Below are 18,218 nucleotides of genomic sequence, written 5' to 3'. Positions count from 1 at the left end.
GCAGACAGTGTCTGCAGCCAGGAGGGATCTTAGGAATGAGTATGGCCTAAGGGGAATGTGTGTGTGCCTGTGTGTGTGTGTGTGTGTGTGTGTGTGTGTGTGTGTGTGTGTGTGTGTGTGTGTGTGTAGGTGGCAATGGGGGAAGACTGCATCCCCAGGAGACAGAGGTCACTGCCTCATGTGAGGCTGTACTCTACCCACCTCCTTCTCCCCCTTCCCAAGTAATTCTGGAGGGCTATATTCATGCTAGAAATTGACACCTGAATTTCAAAGTATAGAGGGAGAGATGAAGGGAGTTTGGGGCAGGTGATTTGGGGTGTTCAGACAATGAGTTAAACGTGCAAGTTGTTTGAGGCTGTGATTCCCATCTATAGGAGTCCCACCACAGAGTCTCACTAGATGGTATAACGATTAGGCTGATGGTAGAGTTCAGAGAATATGAAAACCACACAAATTCAAGTTCTGGGAATGAGCTGGGGGTGGAGCTGGAGCTACAGCCAAGCATTATCTTGTGCAGAGTCCTGAAGGGAAGGCAGAGACAACAGGCCATTCTTAGGTGGGGAAGGGGGTTGCTAATTCCCAGACTTCAATTTAAATACAGAGACCGTGTGCCCACAAGCAGACAGGTGTGTCCTGGGGAACAGCCCCCTGCCTACTGAGAGGGTGTTCTGTGGTCATGTGCTGTGGGCCCCAAGCCTCAAATCCCCACTCACTGACCCTCTTCACTCCAGTCCAGAGAGGAGTGACTGGGGGACTCTAAGCCCAAGATCTCCGGGCACCCCAAGACTCCACACTAGCCCCACTCCAGGCCCGAGCATGAGGACAAGACATCTCCCCACTTCCTGTCACAACAGCTCCATTTCCAATCCTGAGTGCACGTGCTCTGGGTCTAGGGGCTAGCTCACACTCACGCTAACTTTCAAGGTGCTCGGGTTTGTCTCTCTCCTTTCTAGAAACCCATTTCAGAAAGAAGGAATCAGCTGTTAACTGTAAGGGGACATGCTGTCAGACTCCAGCTTGCTTAGGGATGATTGACCACACAGGAGTTCAAAACTGTAGGGGAGGAGGGAGTTCCCTGGTGGCCTAATGGTTAGGATTCCAGGCTTTCACTGCCACGGCCCCGGTTCAATCTCTGGTCAGGGAACTGACATCCGGCGTGCGTTGTGCCAGAAAAAATAGAATTCCTGGGGGGGGGGTGGAATTGAACCTCCAGCTGGAGTGGGGAGGCAGGTGGGGCGAAGGCTGTATGCTACAGCACCAGTGGGGGCCACAATGCCCTTCCATGCCCGGAGCACTCATTTTCCAGCCACTACATAGTCCTGATGGACCTATTTCTGCCCCGTTTCCAGACCATATGCTATGATTTCAGTTCACTCAATTAGTAGAAGGCCCGGGGGCACTTTGGTTTGAAAATTGAATGTATTTGCTGAGACTCTGCTAAAGCACTCTCAGAAGCAGAACCCCCTTCTTATCGTCTCCTGGGTGAGATTTTTTGCTTCTGTAGTTCAGGAGACGGTAAAAGGAGACAGATGAATTGGTTATTTGGAGGCTGCCATGCCCATCTTGGATGTGCGTGTGCGCATTGTGGAACAACTACCCAGAGGACGGTGTTAGTAGGGGTTGGGGGGATGAAGCGCAGACCCCTGGGCTTCCAAAAATGCTCAGATAATCCCCATCTGCCAGTGTCAGAGCACCCTTGGAGGTAACCCACAGCTCGGGGCCCAGTGCTCTCCAAAGCGTTCAGGTCTGAATGATTGGAGGGAAGGGCAGATTGGAGGAGAGGAGGAGAAAGGACTCAGGATGTCTGCCCCTGGTGGCAGAAGAATGGAGAAGAGACTGATGGTGCTGCTGGGGGATGGAGGTGGGGCGGGGGACGGTTGTGTTGGTTGCTACTAGTTGGTGTTCTCACCGACTTGCTCGATGCAAGGTTGCCGCAAACCTTCAACTTGTCAAAAACACAATATTTGCTAAGTGCAATAAAGCGAAGCACAATAAAATGAGGTATGTTTTTTGTATTTATGTTTTAGTGTAAAAATAAATTTAGCAATATTTACTGTATGGATTAAGTCACCCTTACTCGACATTTTTGTCAGGTGTCCATGTCATGTGTCATAGAAGAAGTGTCCTCAGGGAAGAGGGAATTCTACTACATAGGGGAGGGGTGACAGTGGCACCCTCACTGTTCCAGTTACTTTCAAGTGGATCGCAAGGTATTACGAATTACTTGTAGCCCAGGTGGTAGATAGATTATATCATCTAACTAGCATTTAACTAATTCTCACAAAAGGGACAAGTAGCTTGAAACGATTCCTGCAAAGAAATCCATAGATTGAAAATCCAGTTGGCCCTCTGTATCCATGGGTTCTGCATCTGCACATTCAACCAACTGAGGATGGAAAATATATATATTTTTAAATTCCAGAACATTCCAAAAAGCAGAACTTGAATTTGCAGTGTGCCTGGCAACTATTTACATAGTATTTATTTATATATTGTATTAGGTATTATAAGTAATCTAGAGATGATTTAAAGTATACGGGAGGATGTACATAGGTTATATGCAAATACTATGCCATTTTATATAAGGGACTTGAGTATCCATGGATTTTAGTATCTGCAGGGGTCTTGGAAGGGACGCTGTAATATGGATAGCACAAGCAAAAGCAAACTCAGAAAAATGGTAGAGCTAACAATTTCCTGCTATTCATATGAGATCCATTATGATGATATCTCTGATACGGAAGTCTATCAGAAAAAAGTTCAAATGTATAAAAAAAGACCTCTCAAAATACGGATTTACATCGCTATAGTTAACAACCAGCCTAGGGGGATACTGCACTTTGAGGTATTAGCTAATAATTACATAAATATGCCATCATGATCAGCGAGATATGTACATTCTATACACCCAGAGCATGAAGACAAATCTCGATGATTTTTTTCCACGTCATGCGATACTTAGTCGTGTATTTTTGTGAACTATTATTAAATGTAATAAACATGTTTAGAAATCTCTTTTGAGTAAAATCTCTTTTATTTAATAGTAAAAGGCAAAATGTCAGTCAGTATATTGGAAAAAACCCACTGTTCTATTTGCCATGATTAAAGTGACTGAATTGGTACAGAGAGAAGATGGCAACACGTAAAAATGCATTCTGTTGAAAGACACACAGAAAACGTCGTCGAAGATTTGGAAAAATGGTTTAGAACATATTATGTGTTGTGGAAGTTGGATTATGGTTGGATGCCAGTTGCTAATATGTTTTACTTTAAGTCTTTTCAGTGATGGCATTCATAAAGAAATACTTCTTGTGATCTACTAAAGAAAAGATGTGTTTATAATGTGAATGATATATCTAGTATAACATGCTGTGGTTTTTATGTGTAAGAGTAAATATCAATGCAGTGGCTGCCCAGACTGGAATACAAAACTGGGGCTGGGCAGGGAGGGACTCCATGTGAGTCACACAAGGTATCCCTTCAGGTATAGGTGATATTTTAGCAATGAATGTAACCGTGCTTTAAAATAATCATGTTATGGGGAAAGCACTTTGAAAATTGATGCTGTAACTGTTTCCATTATCATGTGATTTTAATGCCAAAATGAAGTGTGTCAGTTTCAACTATATAGACTGTCATAGCCACTGTCTTCAAAATTAAGAAATATACTTTTTAAACCTATATTACATTCTTTCAAATAAAGAGTTTCTGGAGTTTAAAAAAATCCCATTGTTAAAAATATCTGCAGGAACAACTGATGAAAATGAAACAGCTCATAAAACACTGAGCAGCTTAAACTGGTTTTGCCTCCTTAAATAGGTTGTTGAAACAGCCCCAGCTTAAACTGGTTTTGCCTCCCTAAATAGGTTGATTAATCAAACCTTGAGTTATTTTACAGAAACAGCAGTGCAAGATGGGAAGCCATCTCTTCAGGATGACCCCCAACTGAGAATCTTCAGTCTACAGCACTCAAAGAATCAAAAGGTTGCCACTGGAACTCTTAACAAAGCAAAGGGGGTCCTTCAATAAGGAACATCTTCCAGTAGCACGAGTAGTTTATATGTTCTGATTCAAGACTAGCCAGTCAGCTTCCAAGTTTGAAGTTCCTCTAACCTCTTAAATTTCACCCCAACCCTGGATCAAGGAGACAGATTTGAGAACTTTGCCTCCTGTCTCCTTGCTGGTCAACCTCGCAATAAAGCTTCTTCTCCCTCAAAACCAGTGCCATATTATTGGCTCCTATGCACATCAGGCAGTGTACCTTTGCTTGATAACAAAAACATCATTGGGAGTGTGGGCTTCATGGACAAAGAAGAGTTTCCTGGGGGAATTTCACATTTGCAAAATTGGTAGATGGGATTTAAGCAGTGAGAATTGTGATTTAATAAGTGTAGTGAAAGAACTTTTTTTTTTTTTGATGTGGATCATTTTTAAAGTCTTTATTGAATTTGTTACAATATTGCTTCTGTTTTATGTTTTGGTTTTTTGGCCTGGAGGCATGTGGGATCTTAGCTCCCACACCTGGGATGGAACCCACACCCCCCCCCCCCCCCCCCTGCATTGGAAGGCGAAGTCTTCACCACTGGGTGGCCAGGGAAGACCCAGAACTTTTTTATTTGGGTGTATTTATCTTTGTGAGGTTTTTGGCTTTGTTTTGCAATTAACAGCCATTAGGAGTAAGTATTGACATTAACTGAACTTAAAAGCATACTTTCTAGTCTCATAAAATATTAAACTAAGATTGATTGAAATCATTTTTAATCATGTTGCTCTCAAACACATTTTTGCTAATAACTTTAAAGTGAAGGGAAAAGGGTATAATGTACCATTCATTAAAATTGAAATAATTTAAGATTATTGTTTCATCTTTACCCAATCCTGTAATGACTTTTAGCATGCCTTGTAATACATAATGTATTTATATAGTTACATGTGCATATAACTTACAAATAAATTGTAAATATCAGGCTAGGACATAGAAGGAATAAAACTTGGTGCACAAATGTGACAATGTGAAAGCAGTTAGCACCATCAGGACACTAATGAATAGTTTCGCTTCCCCCTTGGTGACTAACCGGTGTGAGATATGAAAGGGAGAAGGAGTCGAGGATAGCTCTCAAGAGTGGCTTGGGGGAGTGGGTGGTGGTGCTGTCACCCAGAAGGCTGGAAATGTTATCTAATGAAATTTGGGTCCACTTGACAAACTACTGACACTGGGTTGTGGTGAAGGAAAGTGCAGCATTTGTTGCAAGGCCAAGCAAGGAGTACTGGCGGGTAAAGCTCAAAAGACTCCTCGATGGATTTCAGGGAAGGGTTTTTAAAGACAGGGAGAGGGCAACAGGGTGGGTGATCAGATCCTGGACATTCTTCTGATGGGTGGTGAGATAATTGGGAGTCAACATCATCAACCTTCTGGTTCTAATTGTCTGGGGTCTATGTGCTTGTTGATCAGCATGCAGTTAATGCCTTCCACCTGGTGGAGGTTTCAGTCTCTGCAAAACAGCTCAAGCATATGGCTCAGAATATTATCTGTAGCCCTCGAAGAGGAACTAAAGGTCCTTGACTTTGTTTTATAGCTAAACTATTATTATTTTTGTCTTACTTGACTGTTTTCCTTTGCTTCTGCATTTTCTCACTTCTCTGATTAAATGTGGAACTCAGGAAAGGCCTACGATGCTAAAGTTTTTCTACAAACAAGATGCAGGTGGAGGACAGGGAGGGTGGGAGGAGTCTGTCCCTAGAAGGCCTTATAGAGTCTTGCTTGGTTACAGAAACACAGGAACAGGAGTGGGTTCTGGCACGTTCCTGGAAGGAAATTAGGAGTTTGAGTTTGGACACGTTTCCTCCGGTCTAGGAACCTCTAGTGGAGATGTGTCCATTTGGTTGGATATGCCATCTGCAGCTCTGGAGCATTCTGGGCTGGAGAGGAGGTTCCAGAGTCATTAGCAGGCAGGAGGTTTTAACATGGGAGTGGGTGAGATCCCCAGATGGGGCAGGCAGCCGAGCAGTGGAACCCCAGAGAACACCACCACAATGAAAAGCCAGGCCCTGGAGGCTGAGAAGCTGCAGTCATTAAGGTGTGTAGAAAATCTGGAGAGAGAGAGGGGTGGTGGTTGCAGGCGCCGACTCCGGAAACTGTACTCCAAGGGGGTTGCAGGAAGGAAGGTGTGCTCAGCAGGTTCAAAGGCTGGGGAGAAGCGACTAGGGGAGGCTATAAAGCACCCACTGGCTTTGGCAACTAGAGGTCAATCCGGACTTAGAGGGGCGGGTGTGTAAGCCAGAGCACAGGGTTGGAGGAGAGAGTGTGTCAGTTCAGCCCCAGGGAGTAAGTCACCTGTTTGGGGGCGCTGACCCCACAATCTCTCCTTGGGACAAGTCCCGGCAGGGGAGGAGGTCTGGGAAGATCCGAACATCGTGAGGAACGCTTTGGGGCCCGGGGGTGACCGCGGAGGCGAGCCGGGCTGGACCTGACCCCCGGCTGCGGCGGGCGCTTTTCCGGCCGAGGGACAGGGCGGAGGCCGCCGCGCCCTGGGCTCTCTCAAGTTTCCTTTCCTGTTGGCCGCGCGGCCCTGCGCTTCAGGTAGCAGCGGCCCGGCCGGGTGGGTGGGCGGCGGACAGGACAGACCTCCGCGGCGGCGGCTCGGCCCGCGCCCCTCTGCCGCTGGCTCCTCGCCTCTCCTCTGCTCCGCGCCCAGGTAGGTCACCGGCTGGGGCGGCGCGAGACCCCCGGGATTCTCCCCTGCGGAAGCGGCCCTTTTCCTCCCGCCCGGCGGCCCGGGAGCTCCGGGCTGGCGCGGCGCAGCACCGCGCCCCGGGACCGCCGGCCCCTGTCCCTGCCGCGGGGCGCATCGCCGGCTACCGCCCAGCTCCCGCCGTGGGGCGAGGCCCGGCCCGGGCTCCGCGGGTCGGCGGCAGGGCGGGGCAGCCCTTCTGCGGTGCTCGCTGTTCGCCCTGACCCGCGTCGCCACCTGCTCTCCAGACTGCGAGCCGCCCCCTTTGGCCCACTGCATGACCCTGTCCCCTGAAGCCCGTGAGTGCGCGCGACGCTGCGCTACTGACCTTGAACCCACGGCTCGCGGCCCCCGGCGGCCCACAGTGGGGGTCGGAGCGCCCCCGGGTCGGAATCTTGGCCCTGGGCTTCCCTGCCCGCTAAGGCGGCGGCTCCGATCCCGGGCTCATTCCCTGCCTGGGCCCTGGACTGTGCTCCTGTCCCAGTTCCTGCGGTGGCCTGGGCTCCAGAGGCCTCAGGTGAGCCCGCCATACCTCAGCTCCCTGGCGACCGACATTGGATTCGAAAGGTTTAGAGAAATCATGGGACCCGGGACTTGCCGCCACTTAAGAGCCCGGACCACTTTCTAGTGCTTGAGGACTGGCCAGATACCGAGGGCTGAGGATTTCCACCTGGAGGCAGGGGGATGGGCAGGATGGCAGGGGGATGGGCAGGATGGCAGAGTGATGGGGTCATTGGAGGCCTTCATCCTTACCTCTTTAGCTCGTTCCTGGCAAGGGAGATAGGTGTACTGCATCTGGCAGTCTGCTTTGTGCCCTTGAACTTCCTGGTAGCTGCTTTGCCAGTGGAACTGCTTGCCTTGGCTGGCAGAGGCCTCTGGGGTGAGTTTTGAGAGGCCCTGGAGTAGGAGACGCTTGCTAACTAGAGTGTCACTTACACTAACTGTTGGGTCCTTGTATGTGGCTGGAAGCTTGGTCATGACAAATTAGCAAAGGAGCTGAGTGAAGACAGCTGGCAGCACTAGTAGGAATTTCAGCATGGTCCTGAGCCCTTGTTGGCTATCCCCCTGGATGTGGTGACCAACATTTGGCCATCTTTAGGGGGGAGTTGGCTGCAGCTGGAACCCTCATGGGAGAAATTCCTCCCCTGGCTGTGAAGCATCAGTGTTGAGTGGTAGTCAAGCCGTAGGGCCAGGCAGACAGAGCCCCTGTCGGCACTTACCTTCTGGAGTGTTAGCAGGTTTGGAGTAGTTAGCCTGACCTGGCTGCAACTCTAGTGGCAGCTCTGAGGGACCGGCTTACTCTGAAGATGCCGGTTCGGGGCTGCGCTAAGAATCATGGGACTTACGTGGGTGGTTTGCTGGGAGACTCTGGGACCTCTGAGCCCCAACCTTGGCTCTTTGGAGAGCCTCAATAAGGCTCTCAGCAAGGTCAGGAAGCTCTTGGAGAGATGAGGCCTGTTTTCCTTGTCCTCATACTAGGTGAATCACTCTTCAAATGGCTTTGAAATCAATCCCTGGTTTTGAAAATATCATGGGCAGATAAAATGTAGCCTTACGGTTAAGCAGGGAGAAGATCTTCTCTCCCCGAAAGCTACTCATTGGCCTCCCTGGTTCTTCCCCCCAAATATTAATCCTTTATTTCTTCTGTGTGCTGCTGCATATCTAGGACAGGAGATCATGGCTTTGGGCTCTGATCTAGGAGGGGCTAGGGCCCAAGAGGATGGGCTCAAGGCTGGGGTGCTGGCCATGCAAAGTCAGCAAGAAGTATCACTCATAGAGGAGAAGGCTCTTTTTCCTGATACGGTTTCACATTTGAACATGGTTGCCTTCTCCTTGCACCCAAATAGGAGTTGAGAGAGTACTTGTCACATAATAGTGTTCAGTAAATGTTGAGTGAAAGGATTCAGTGTCTACATGAAAGGTCATGTTCATTTTCCCAGCTGGACTTTCTCGTACCTGGTATCAGGATGATAATGAGTTGAGATAATACTTATAAAGCACGTATTCTGTGCCAGGTACTATTCTATGCACTTTACACATGCTAACTAATTTAATTGTCATGGCAACCTATGAGGTTGGCACTGTTATTATCCCCATTTTAGAGGGAATAAAACTGAGCCAGAGAAATTAGTAACTTGTCCAAGGTCATGCACCTTAGTGGTGGGACAGGAGTCCAACCTGGGTAGTCTGGCTTGAATCCATATTCTTAACCACACACCGAGCTGACTCTTGACACTGGCATAGATAGATTCACCACTTAGCTCATTGACCCATTAATTATGTTATGCGTTCATTCATTCAACAAGTATTTCTTGATACCTGCTATATTCCAGGCATGGGGATACAATAGTGAATGAGGTGGGCGAGGTCTGTCATGGAGGTGATATATAGTGGGCAAAGCCCCTTTGCCCAACGCCTCTCTGAGTCATGCACACCTCAGAAATGAGAAGGAAGATGGGCCCCTATAGGCAACCCCACAGCATCCTTTTGGGGAGGGGAGAGTCGTATCTTTTGGGATGAGTCATAATTTGATTCCAGCCTTTCCTGTTTGTTGGGGTTTTGTAAGGGACACTTAAGTGATAACAGTGAATGCAGTCTGATTTGGCACAATAACTTTATGTCCTTGAACCTAATAAATATTGTAGGTCTTTATCTCATGGCAATGAAAAAAAAAAGTGAATGCAGTCTGGTCTCCTGGGAGGGAGGTGCAGGCCTGGGTCTGGTTATCATAGATTGTCTTTTTTTTTAAGTCTATTTAAAAAAATTGAGATATAGTTGATGTATAATATTATATAAGTTACAGGTATGCAATATAGTGATTCATAATTTTTAAAGGTTATACTCCATTTATAGTTATTATAAGTTATTGGCTGTATTCCCTGTGTTGTACCATATGTCCTTGTAGCTTATTTATTTTATACATAATAGTTTGTACCTCTAAATCCCCTACCCCTATCTTGCCCCTCCCACTTCCCTCTCCCTACTGGTATCCACTAGTTTGTCCTATGTATCTGTGAGTCTGTTTCCTTTTTGTTATATTCATTCGTATTTTTTAGATTCCACATATAAATAATATACAGTATTTGTCTTTTTCTGACTTATTTCACTTAGCATAATGCTCTCCAAGTCCATCCATGTTGTTGCAAATGGCAAAATTTCATTTTTTCTTATGGCTGAGTAGTATTCCATTGTATATATGTGCCACATCTTCTCTATCCATTCATCTGTTGACGGACACTTGGGTTGCTTCCATATCTTGGCAATTGTAAATAATGCTGCTGTGAACGTTGGGGTGCATGTATCTTTTCAAATTAGTGTTTTCATTTTTTCAGATACATACCCAGGAGTGGAATTGCTGGGTCATATGGTAGTTCTGTGTTTAGCTTTATGAGAAACCGCCATACCGTTTTCCACAGTGGCTGCACAAATTTACATTCCCACCAACAGCGTATGAGGGTTCCCTTTTCTCCACATCCTCGCCAGCATTTGTTATTTGTGGTGGTCTTTTTGATGACAACTGTTCTGACAGGTGTGAGGTGATATCTCATTGTGATTTTGTTTGTTTGTTTTTAATTTTTTTATATTTTATTTTTGGCTGTCTTGGGTCTTACTTGCAGTGCGCGGGCTTCTCATTGCGGTGGCTTCTCTGGTTGCGGAGCATGGGCTCTAGGCGCGCGGGCTTCAGTAGTTGTGGCTCGTGGGCTCTAGAGCGCAGGCTCAGTAGTTGTGGCACACGGGCTTAGTTGCTCCGCAGCATGTGGGATCTTCCCGGACCAGGGCTTGATCCCGTGTCCCCTGCATTGGCAAGCGGATTCTTAACCACGGTGCCACCAGGGAAGTCCTGTTTTTTTTTTGGCGGTACGTGGGCCTCTCACTGTTGTGGCCTCTCCTGTTGCGGAGCACAGGCTCTGGACGTGCAGGCTCAGCAGCCATGGCTTACGGGCCCAGCGGCTCCACGGCATGTGGGATCTTCCTGGACCGGGGCACGAACCTGTGTCCCCTGCATCGTCAGGCTGACTCTCAACCACTGCGCCACCAGGGAAGCCCTCTCATTGTGATTTTAACTTGCATTTCTCTGATTAATGATACTGAGCATCTTTTCATGTGCCTGTTGGCCATCTGTATGTCTTCTTTGTAAAAATGTCTATTCAAGTCTTCTGCCCATTTTTTAATCAGGTGGTTTGTGTTTTTGATGTTGAGTTTATAAGCTGTTTATATTGATACTTTGGATATTAGCCCCTTATCGGTTATATCATTAGCAATATTTTCTTCCATTCAGTAGTATCATAGATTGTCTTAACGTTCCTTCAAAAGGGAAAAGGCTTTGCGTTTGGGACCAGTGTTCCTCCATCCAGAGGGACTTCTGGGCCACGGGGAGCAGAGACAGCTTAGGCTCAAGGTGGAATTGTTAGGTCCTGAGCAAAGGTTGCCCTCCCAAAACAGAGCCACAGTTTCCTCCTAAACTGTTCTGGAGGGTCTTGTATCCCTACAGCGGGGCCCTTGGCCATTGTCCCAACCTGTGTCATCTTAGTGGGTCTGCTGCCCATCTCTGTATGGACATGATGGAGTAGATCTCACACTGGTCACTGGGGCCCAGGAAGGCAGCTTTCTCTAGGTTGGAAAATGAAGGCTCAAAGTGGAAGGCATTTTCCAAAGCCTATGCCCAGGATATTAATGGATGTTTTTCCCTATGGTGGCAGTGGTGGGAGGGTCAAATAAGTGTGTTGGGTTAAAGAAAGTTAAGCAGCTTTCTTGACTGGAGGACTTCTCAGATGTCTAGGACCTACTAGTAGGAATTGCGTGTGAATCCCCATAAAGACTGTGGTATGCAGTCCTGTCTCAGCCTTCTGACATTTTTATGTTGTACACACTACACTTCGGAAAATGCTTGTTTAGACCAAGGGTATCCACGGTCTGGTTAAAGGTGCAGAATAAGATTCCTTGGATATGCTGGGTCTAAGTCGGTTCTCAGATGCATGGGCTAGGATGCTCCCATGGCAGCCCCGTCCTACCCGCCCCCAACCTCGCCCCCCAAACACACTAGCAGAAGGAATCGTTTGCCTCTCCTCCCTCTGGCAGGATAGTACTAAGGGCTCGGATTTCTTTTTTTTTTTTTTTTTTTTTTCCGTTTTAAGGTCATTTAATTATTTAATGAATACACATTACCCTCCCTCTAGGTTGCTTGTAGCCTGCTGGTTGCACTGTTTATGAAACAGCTGTGAGGACGGGGGGTTCATAATCTCTTGCTAGCTAAAGCCCGGCAGCGGCCTGAGGATCGTGTGTCAACCCTGTAATCCTGCTCTGTACGCACAGGAGTTATTATGTGGGCTCAGGAAGGCACAACCTCATGATCGGACGTGAGGAGGTGACTCAGGCCCAGGTCAGGGCTGGAGCCAGCCTCCCGGTAAACAACTGGCCCCATCCTTTCTGGGCGCTTCTCCCCAGGATTTCGACAGCACCACAGAAATAGCCCTTTTGCTCATGGTTATTTCCCAGACCCACGCTGTTGGTCTGAGTCACGGGGAAGCTGTGTGTCTGTTGTGAGCTTCCCCACAGAGGACCATCCTTCTCCTAAACGACGGATGAAGAGTGGAGCTTTGCGACCTGTGATGCTGCTGTGATCCACCCTGACTGCTCTGCGGGTCCCTTGAGGCAGGGAGAGCGGCAGCTGTGGTGGCTGGGTGGCCGCGTCCAGCCGGCGCTCAGGAGGCTCCTCCGAGCTGGAGGCCCACATGGGAGCCGGGAGCGGCAGTAAGAAGGGGAGGCTGGGGCAGGTGGGCTTGGGTGGGTCAGGCGGGAGGCGCCTCTTCCCTGGGTGTGGAGGGGTGGGCAGGCACGTGCGCTCCGGCAGAGCTGGTCAGGCTGCCCTGTCACCTGTGATGTGCAGCTCTTTTCAGGGAAGAAGGGAAGGAATGAGACAGGGCATGCCCGTCTTTTCATCCTTGCCTGCTCCTGCGCTGAGATGTCCCCTCCCCCTGAGTCTCTGTCCTTTCCAGTTCCTGGCCCTTCCCTCTTTTAGAGGGGGTGGGGAGAGGCTCATATTAGCAACTGGCCCGGAGCTCCCCCCGCCAGCCCTGGGGTGCCCTCAGGACTGTTTGGGGGGCCCTCTGAGGAGACCAGGGCAGGCTCTGTGTGTATAGACGACTTCCCTTGGTAAGATGAACCGGGTCCCAGGCCAAGCCCGAGGCGGGGTTCAAAACGGAAGCAGCACGGGTGATGGTATCGCGGTTAGTGCGCGGCTTTCAGGAGGGGTCTGGACGTTAGAGGGAGGCTGTGGCTTATCGTCTGAGGTTTGTCAGGAAGGCTGAATGCACTATTGCATTGGACAGCAGTTGCTTTAGTTTCCTGCTCTGAAGAGGGCTGTGAACCGGGCCAGGACGCTGCATTCCGGACACAGCAGCCATGATAACTAGCATTACCTGGGCCCCGTAGGACTCTTGGAAATTTTCCGCTTCCATTTCATATTCACGGAAGAATTTCCAGCCCAGACTTTTCCTGCTCTTACTGAGGGGTGCTCACCGATATGCAAAGCAGAGACCTCCCACCCCAGCAGCAGACAGAACCGAGCTAGCTGCACTTACACTGACTCAGCTCAGCCTCCCCGGCAGCACGCAGCCCTTGGCCCAAGTGCGTCACCTGGGTGGCATCCTCAGAATCGGCCATGGAGACTCCAGTGCCAGGCTCAGGTCTGTGTCATGGGTTCTAACTGGGGGAGTCTGGCAAGAGCAAGAAACAGCATCATTTGTATAAGGAGGGGATTTAAGAGGCACTGTGCTCCCTTTCTGGAGGGGTCATGGTGCTATGAAAACGTTCCTGTTTGTTGAGATTGGTGGATTCTTAAGCACTGCGCCACCAGGGAAGTCCTCACAAGGTATTTTTTATGTGATTGCACTGTCCTCATAGTTATAATTTTGGTTGCTTAATTTTTTTTTCAAGCGAGTATGCTCTCATTTGGACATTTTAAAGCTATTTATATAAAGAGTGAAGGTAAACATGTTTGTGCTTTTTCCTTCCTTCAGATTCTTTTCTTAGAAGCAATTTCTAGAAGTGGGTTTACTCTGTCAGATGCTTGAATGGTTTATGGCATTTGCTGCCTCTTGCCTGGGGCCCTTTGGAGGTCTGCTTCTGAGATGCGATGTGAGGTTTTGGAATGCTGCACTTGCCCGGGGCCTTAGAGTTGAGGGCTGGGGGCCCAGCTTTGTTCTCCCCTAACAGCTCCTCCCGGGTCTTAGCTGTTTGTCTTTCTCTCCATTTCTTTCTTCTGTCACCTTCTCTGGCCTCTGCTCTGATAGTTTCCAGCTTCCCCTTCTCTCTGCTATCAGGATGTGGAAATCTCCACAGTCAGCTGTTCATCTCTGCAGGATAGGCCTTTGCAGTCCTGGTCTCTGCTGCCACGGACCAGCAGTTGCGTGCTGGGCTGCCTCTCACCTCCCAGCTCCCTCCCACTCAAGCCCCTGAGGGTGAAGGAGGCCCAGGAAAGGCCTGGCCCTGGGGGCCGGGTGGGGGGGAAGGAGGAAATTGGTTTTACAGTCTAGGGGCCCACAGGGGTACTGTGCCTGTCCGTTACCAGCCTGCTTGCTTCACTCCTGTCTGTGTCATGAATTAGACCCATGTACCGCAGAGAAGACCAGAGCAGCAAGGCTCCCCAGGCACCAGAAACCTCCCTGGTACCTAGAACTGAGAGGGCCTTGGAGATCACTTAGTCTAATCCCCTTATCTCACAGGTGAGAACACTGTGAGCCGAGAGAATGACTGCCCCAGGGTTGTTCAGTGAGTCCCTCCTCCCTTGTAATTGCTTCCTCTCCCTGCCAGGCAGCAACTGGGCCCTGTCTCACCTTCGTCCTCCTCTGTCGGGCTGACAAAGCCACGTCTCTCTTCAAAACCCTCCTTAAAGAAACTGGATGGACAGGAAACGCCTCTTCCAGAGCCGCTCCTGGTGAAGGTGGCTTGTGGAGAGGAGGCCGTATTGGTCTGCTCCATAAGTGTGAGGGACAGTGTGGACACTTGTCCTGACCCCCAAATAGACAGAGAGAAGCAGCACAGCGTAGTGGTTTAGAGGACAGATGCAGGAGCCAGGTGCCCGCATTCAAATCCCTCAGCAGAGGCTTAGAGAGGAAAGGGACAGGCGAGCCAGAGACTGAGAACAGCTCAGGTCTCTGCCCACTTATGAGAGGTGTGACCCTGGGCAAGTTAGCTCTCTGTGCCTTCCTTCTCTCATCTGTAAAATGGGAATAAACTGAGCTCGTGAATGTACAGGGCTTCGCAGAGTGTACTTACTGTGGGCTATGTAAGTGTTGAAAGACAGGCAGAAAGACAGTAAAGAAAGGAGCCAACCAGGCGATTTAGACCAGCTACTGACAGGAGCCCAGTGTGCAGAGGAGGATAAGGGCAAGCTTCTTTGAGGAAGTGAGTTTTCAGTGGGGTTGTGAGAGGTAAAGAGTCTCCCTGTCCCCAAACCTTTATTTTATTTGCTGTCTTGTTAGAAGTTCCAGAGGGTTTGGGAGATGGTGGAATTATGATTTCATTTCAGCAAAAGGCCTCATTTTATGTGGTGAGGAGTGTAGCTGTGGATCTCCTGGGACCTTATGCTAATCAGTAACCCCTTAGGTCTTTGGTCTTCCCCTATGTGCAGTGGGAAGCAAGTCTGGACGTTGTAGTACGTGGCACGACCTCCTCATAGCCTGCAGGAAGGGGCTTCTGAACTCTCCTCTTTCTGCTCTGTCATGGAAACCAAGGCGGGAAGGACGGGGCCGCCCACGCGCTAAGGATTCCCTGGGTTCAGGACAACAGAAGTAGACTTGGTTGGACAGTTCATTCTTTCACTTCTGAACGTTTGCGTTCTCGTGAGATGTAACTGGACCTACGCCCTTCCCATCCAGTCACTTATGGAGCTAGTTTTAAAAATTGGCCTGCAGGGTTTGGTCTGGGGAGTTCCTAAGTAGACAGCTGACCACAAGCACCAGGGCACCTGGCCCTTTTTTCAGTGTCTTCTCCTGCCACTCACCAGTGACTCAGGTGGTCCAGTAATTCTTATAGGCTCACGCTGGTTCTTTTTCTGCCAGTCGAGATGCCGCGCCAGTTCCCCAAGCTGAACATCTCCGAGGTGGACGAGCAAGTCCGGCTCCTGGCCGAGAAGGTGTTCGCTAAAGTGCTCCGAGAAGAGGACAGCAAAGATGTCCTGTCCCTCTTCACCGTCCCCGAGGACTGCCCCATCGGGCAGAAGGAGGCCAAGGAGAGGGAGCTGCAGAAGGAGCTGGCGGAGCAGAAGTCTGTGGAGACTGCGAAAAGGTTTGTCCCCCTGACTTGGGTGGGGCTGTTCAGACCCAGGCGTGCTGTGGGCGTGTGTCCTGGATGAGACGCTTTGTGTGAACTCGGCTGTCCTGGGAACTGAGTTTATTTCTTAACCAAGACTACTGAACTCACCGCTTATTCACTGAAGTGTGTCTTGGTGCCTTTGTTTGCTTGAAAAGATCAAAAACCACTTTCTCTCCTGATGTTTTAATAACAAATCATGTGCACAAGTACACACCATTTCCAAATGACATTTCCATTTTCTTTCTGAAAACTCGAGGATTTCTTGGGAAACATGTTTTACTTCTTTTCATTGCTAATTAACAATGTATATGTACTTTGCACTGTTAATTAGCTCACTATTTGCCAGGTGCTGTGCTGGGCACTGGGGATGCATTAGTGAACAAGATAGGTATAGTCCCTGCTCTGTAGAGCTTACAGTCAGCCTAGACAGTAATTAAGTGACTGGACCACTTAATTGAAAAATGACAAGTTATGGTAAGTGCTGTGTTAGTCAGGGTCTAACCAGAAAAGCAGAAACTACTTGAGTAATGGAAATAGGATTTTCATGCAGGGAATTGGTTACAGGGGGTAGAGAACCGAGGAGGCAAGCAGTGGGGAGAGAGGCAGCCCGGAGATTAGACACAGCAGGAAGCAGCCACTACCCCAGGCAGAGAGACAGTGGAGAGAGGTGGTGTTGCTGGAGCCTGGGGTAGAGAAGTTGGAACTGTGGTGGCCTTGTCAGTGGAAAATGTAGCCTAGGGGGAGAGGCAACGGCTGCAGAGATGCCTCCCAAGGCAGAGATGGAGGCAGGGATACCTGGCTTTAATCCTTCTGGCATGTTCCAGTTTCCCCCACCGGTTGCCACTGGCCAAACCTAGCCAGCAGCCAGCTGACGCATGGAGAAGGGAGAGTCCTTTTTCAGACTGGGTTCTTAGGGAAGGTCTTTCCTAGGAGGTGACGTTGTAGCTGCTGCAAGGGCATAAAGGAGCTAGCTCTGGGTAGAGCTGGGTGAGAGTCTTACAGGTGGAGCAGCCAGGACAGAGGCCCTCAGGGATCTTCAAGGAGGCCCATGTTGGGCAGAGGTGTGGTTAAGGGGGAAGAGCCATGACCTCCGGCTGGAGGGGTAGGCAGGGCCCAGATCAGAGTGGTCTGTGCTCCCTGGTAAGTATCGGGCTGGCTAAAAAGTTTGTTCAGGTTTGTCTGTGAGATGTTACGGAAAAACCCAAATACACTTTTTATCCAACCCAATAGTTTGGATCTTTGTCCAAGTGCATTGGGAAGCCCTCACCCTTTTAGCTTATCTCACCTGGGAGAGCAGAATTAAAGAATAAAAAGCTTTGAGAACGTGTCTGGCAGGGCCGTAGCTGGGTGCCTGGCTGGCTGGCGTACTGCAGACCCCAACGGCTAACGTCGTAGAACTTGGGCTTTCTCTGCCACCTAGTCCATCATCAGGTCCTTCCTAAGGTACCGCCTTATTTTAAAAGGCAAGTCCTTTCCTTTCTTGGTAGGACAGAATTTCAGTATTTCCTTAACTTTTTTTTGGAAAGTAGTAAAATGTCAAGTACTTGTATGAAGGTAAGAACAGAGGTTCATCATCCAAAAAATAAGTGTTTTCCTTCCTCCGAGGGGCTGTGAAGTGAAGGGGTCGTTGGTGCCATTGGCCAGCTCTGAGTGCCAGCCTTGTGCTGAGTGAGGTGGGGACAGGTCATCCCTGGAGGGTAAAGAAGAGGCTGATGGGGGAGACCCTGGTCCACACTACACTGACTGAACAGAGGGCTAACTTCATGAACTGAATGGTCTGCCGGCGTTCTGTGTCTTAAGAATTGAGCATTTTGGACCCTTAATAATGAGAAGGAGTCCTGGCATTTCGTATTACTAGAAATAGGTTTCTGAGGCCAGTTTCCATTACAGAGCGACACTGGGCCTGACGTCTTCAAAAGAGAGTCTTCTCTTCTTATCGATGCCCAGGCTAATGGCAAAATGGAAGCCTTCTTACTCTAAGTCTAAACGATGCTCCGTGGTTTCCAGAAATTCCTCTACAAGCTCATCTCCAGAAATTTTGCTCCTTCCCTACTTGTTAGGTTGTGATGGTCTTGGTTTGCATCTGTCTGCCCCCCCCCCTTTTTTTTTTTGCGGTATGCGGGCGTCTTACTGTTGTGGCCTCTCTCGTTGCGGGGCACAGGCTCCGGACGC

The 18,218-nt window shown here is 49.0% G+C and overlaps 1 protein-coding gene across 4 annotated transcripts in view; it reads left to right on the top strand.

Moving 5' to 3' along the window:
- Positions 1 to 6,058: 6,058 nt before the first annotated feature.
- Positions 6,059 to 18,218, top strand: part of AMPD3 (adenosine monophosphate deaminase 3) — a 41,982-nt gene continuing 29,822 nt past the window's right edge. Inside the window, exons 1-2 of one of the 4 annotated variants that reach the window (XM_067749921.1) lie at positions 6,059 to 6,077; positions 15,794 to 16,019. In XM_067749921.1, the coding sequence (XP_067606022.1) occupies positions 15,799 to 16,019 (221 nt within the window). In that variant the 5' untranslated portion in view covers positions 6,059 to 6,077; positions 15,794 to 15,798. Of the gene's footprint in view, positions 6,078 to 6,187; positions 6,696 to 12,166; positions 12,483 to 13,166; positions 13,418 to 15,793; positions 16,020 to 18,218 lie in introns of those variants that run through there. The other 3 variants (XM_067749920.1, XM_067749919.1, XM_067749918.1) reach the window with 3 other exon arrangements.

The sequence above is a fragment of the Pseudorca crassidens genome, chromosome 9, assembly GCF_039906515.1.
Source record: "Pseudorca crassidens isolate mPseCra1 chromosome 9, mPseCra1.hap1, whole genome shotgun sequence".
Taxonomy (NCBI): Eukaryota; Metazoa; Chordata; class Mammalia; order Artiodactyla; family Delphinidae; genus Pseudorca; species Pseudorca crassidens.
This window is presented reverse-complemented; position numbering and strand designations above follow the sequence as displayed.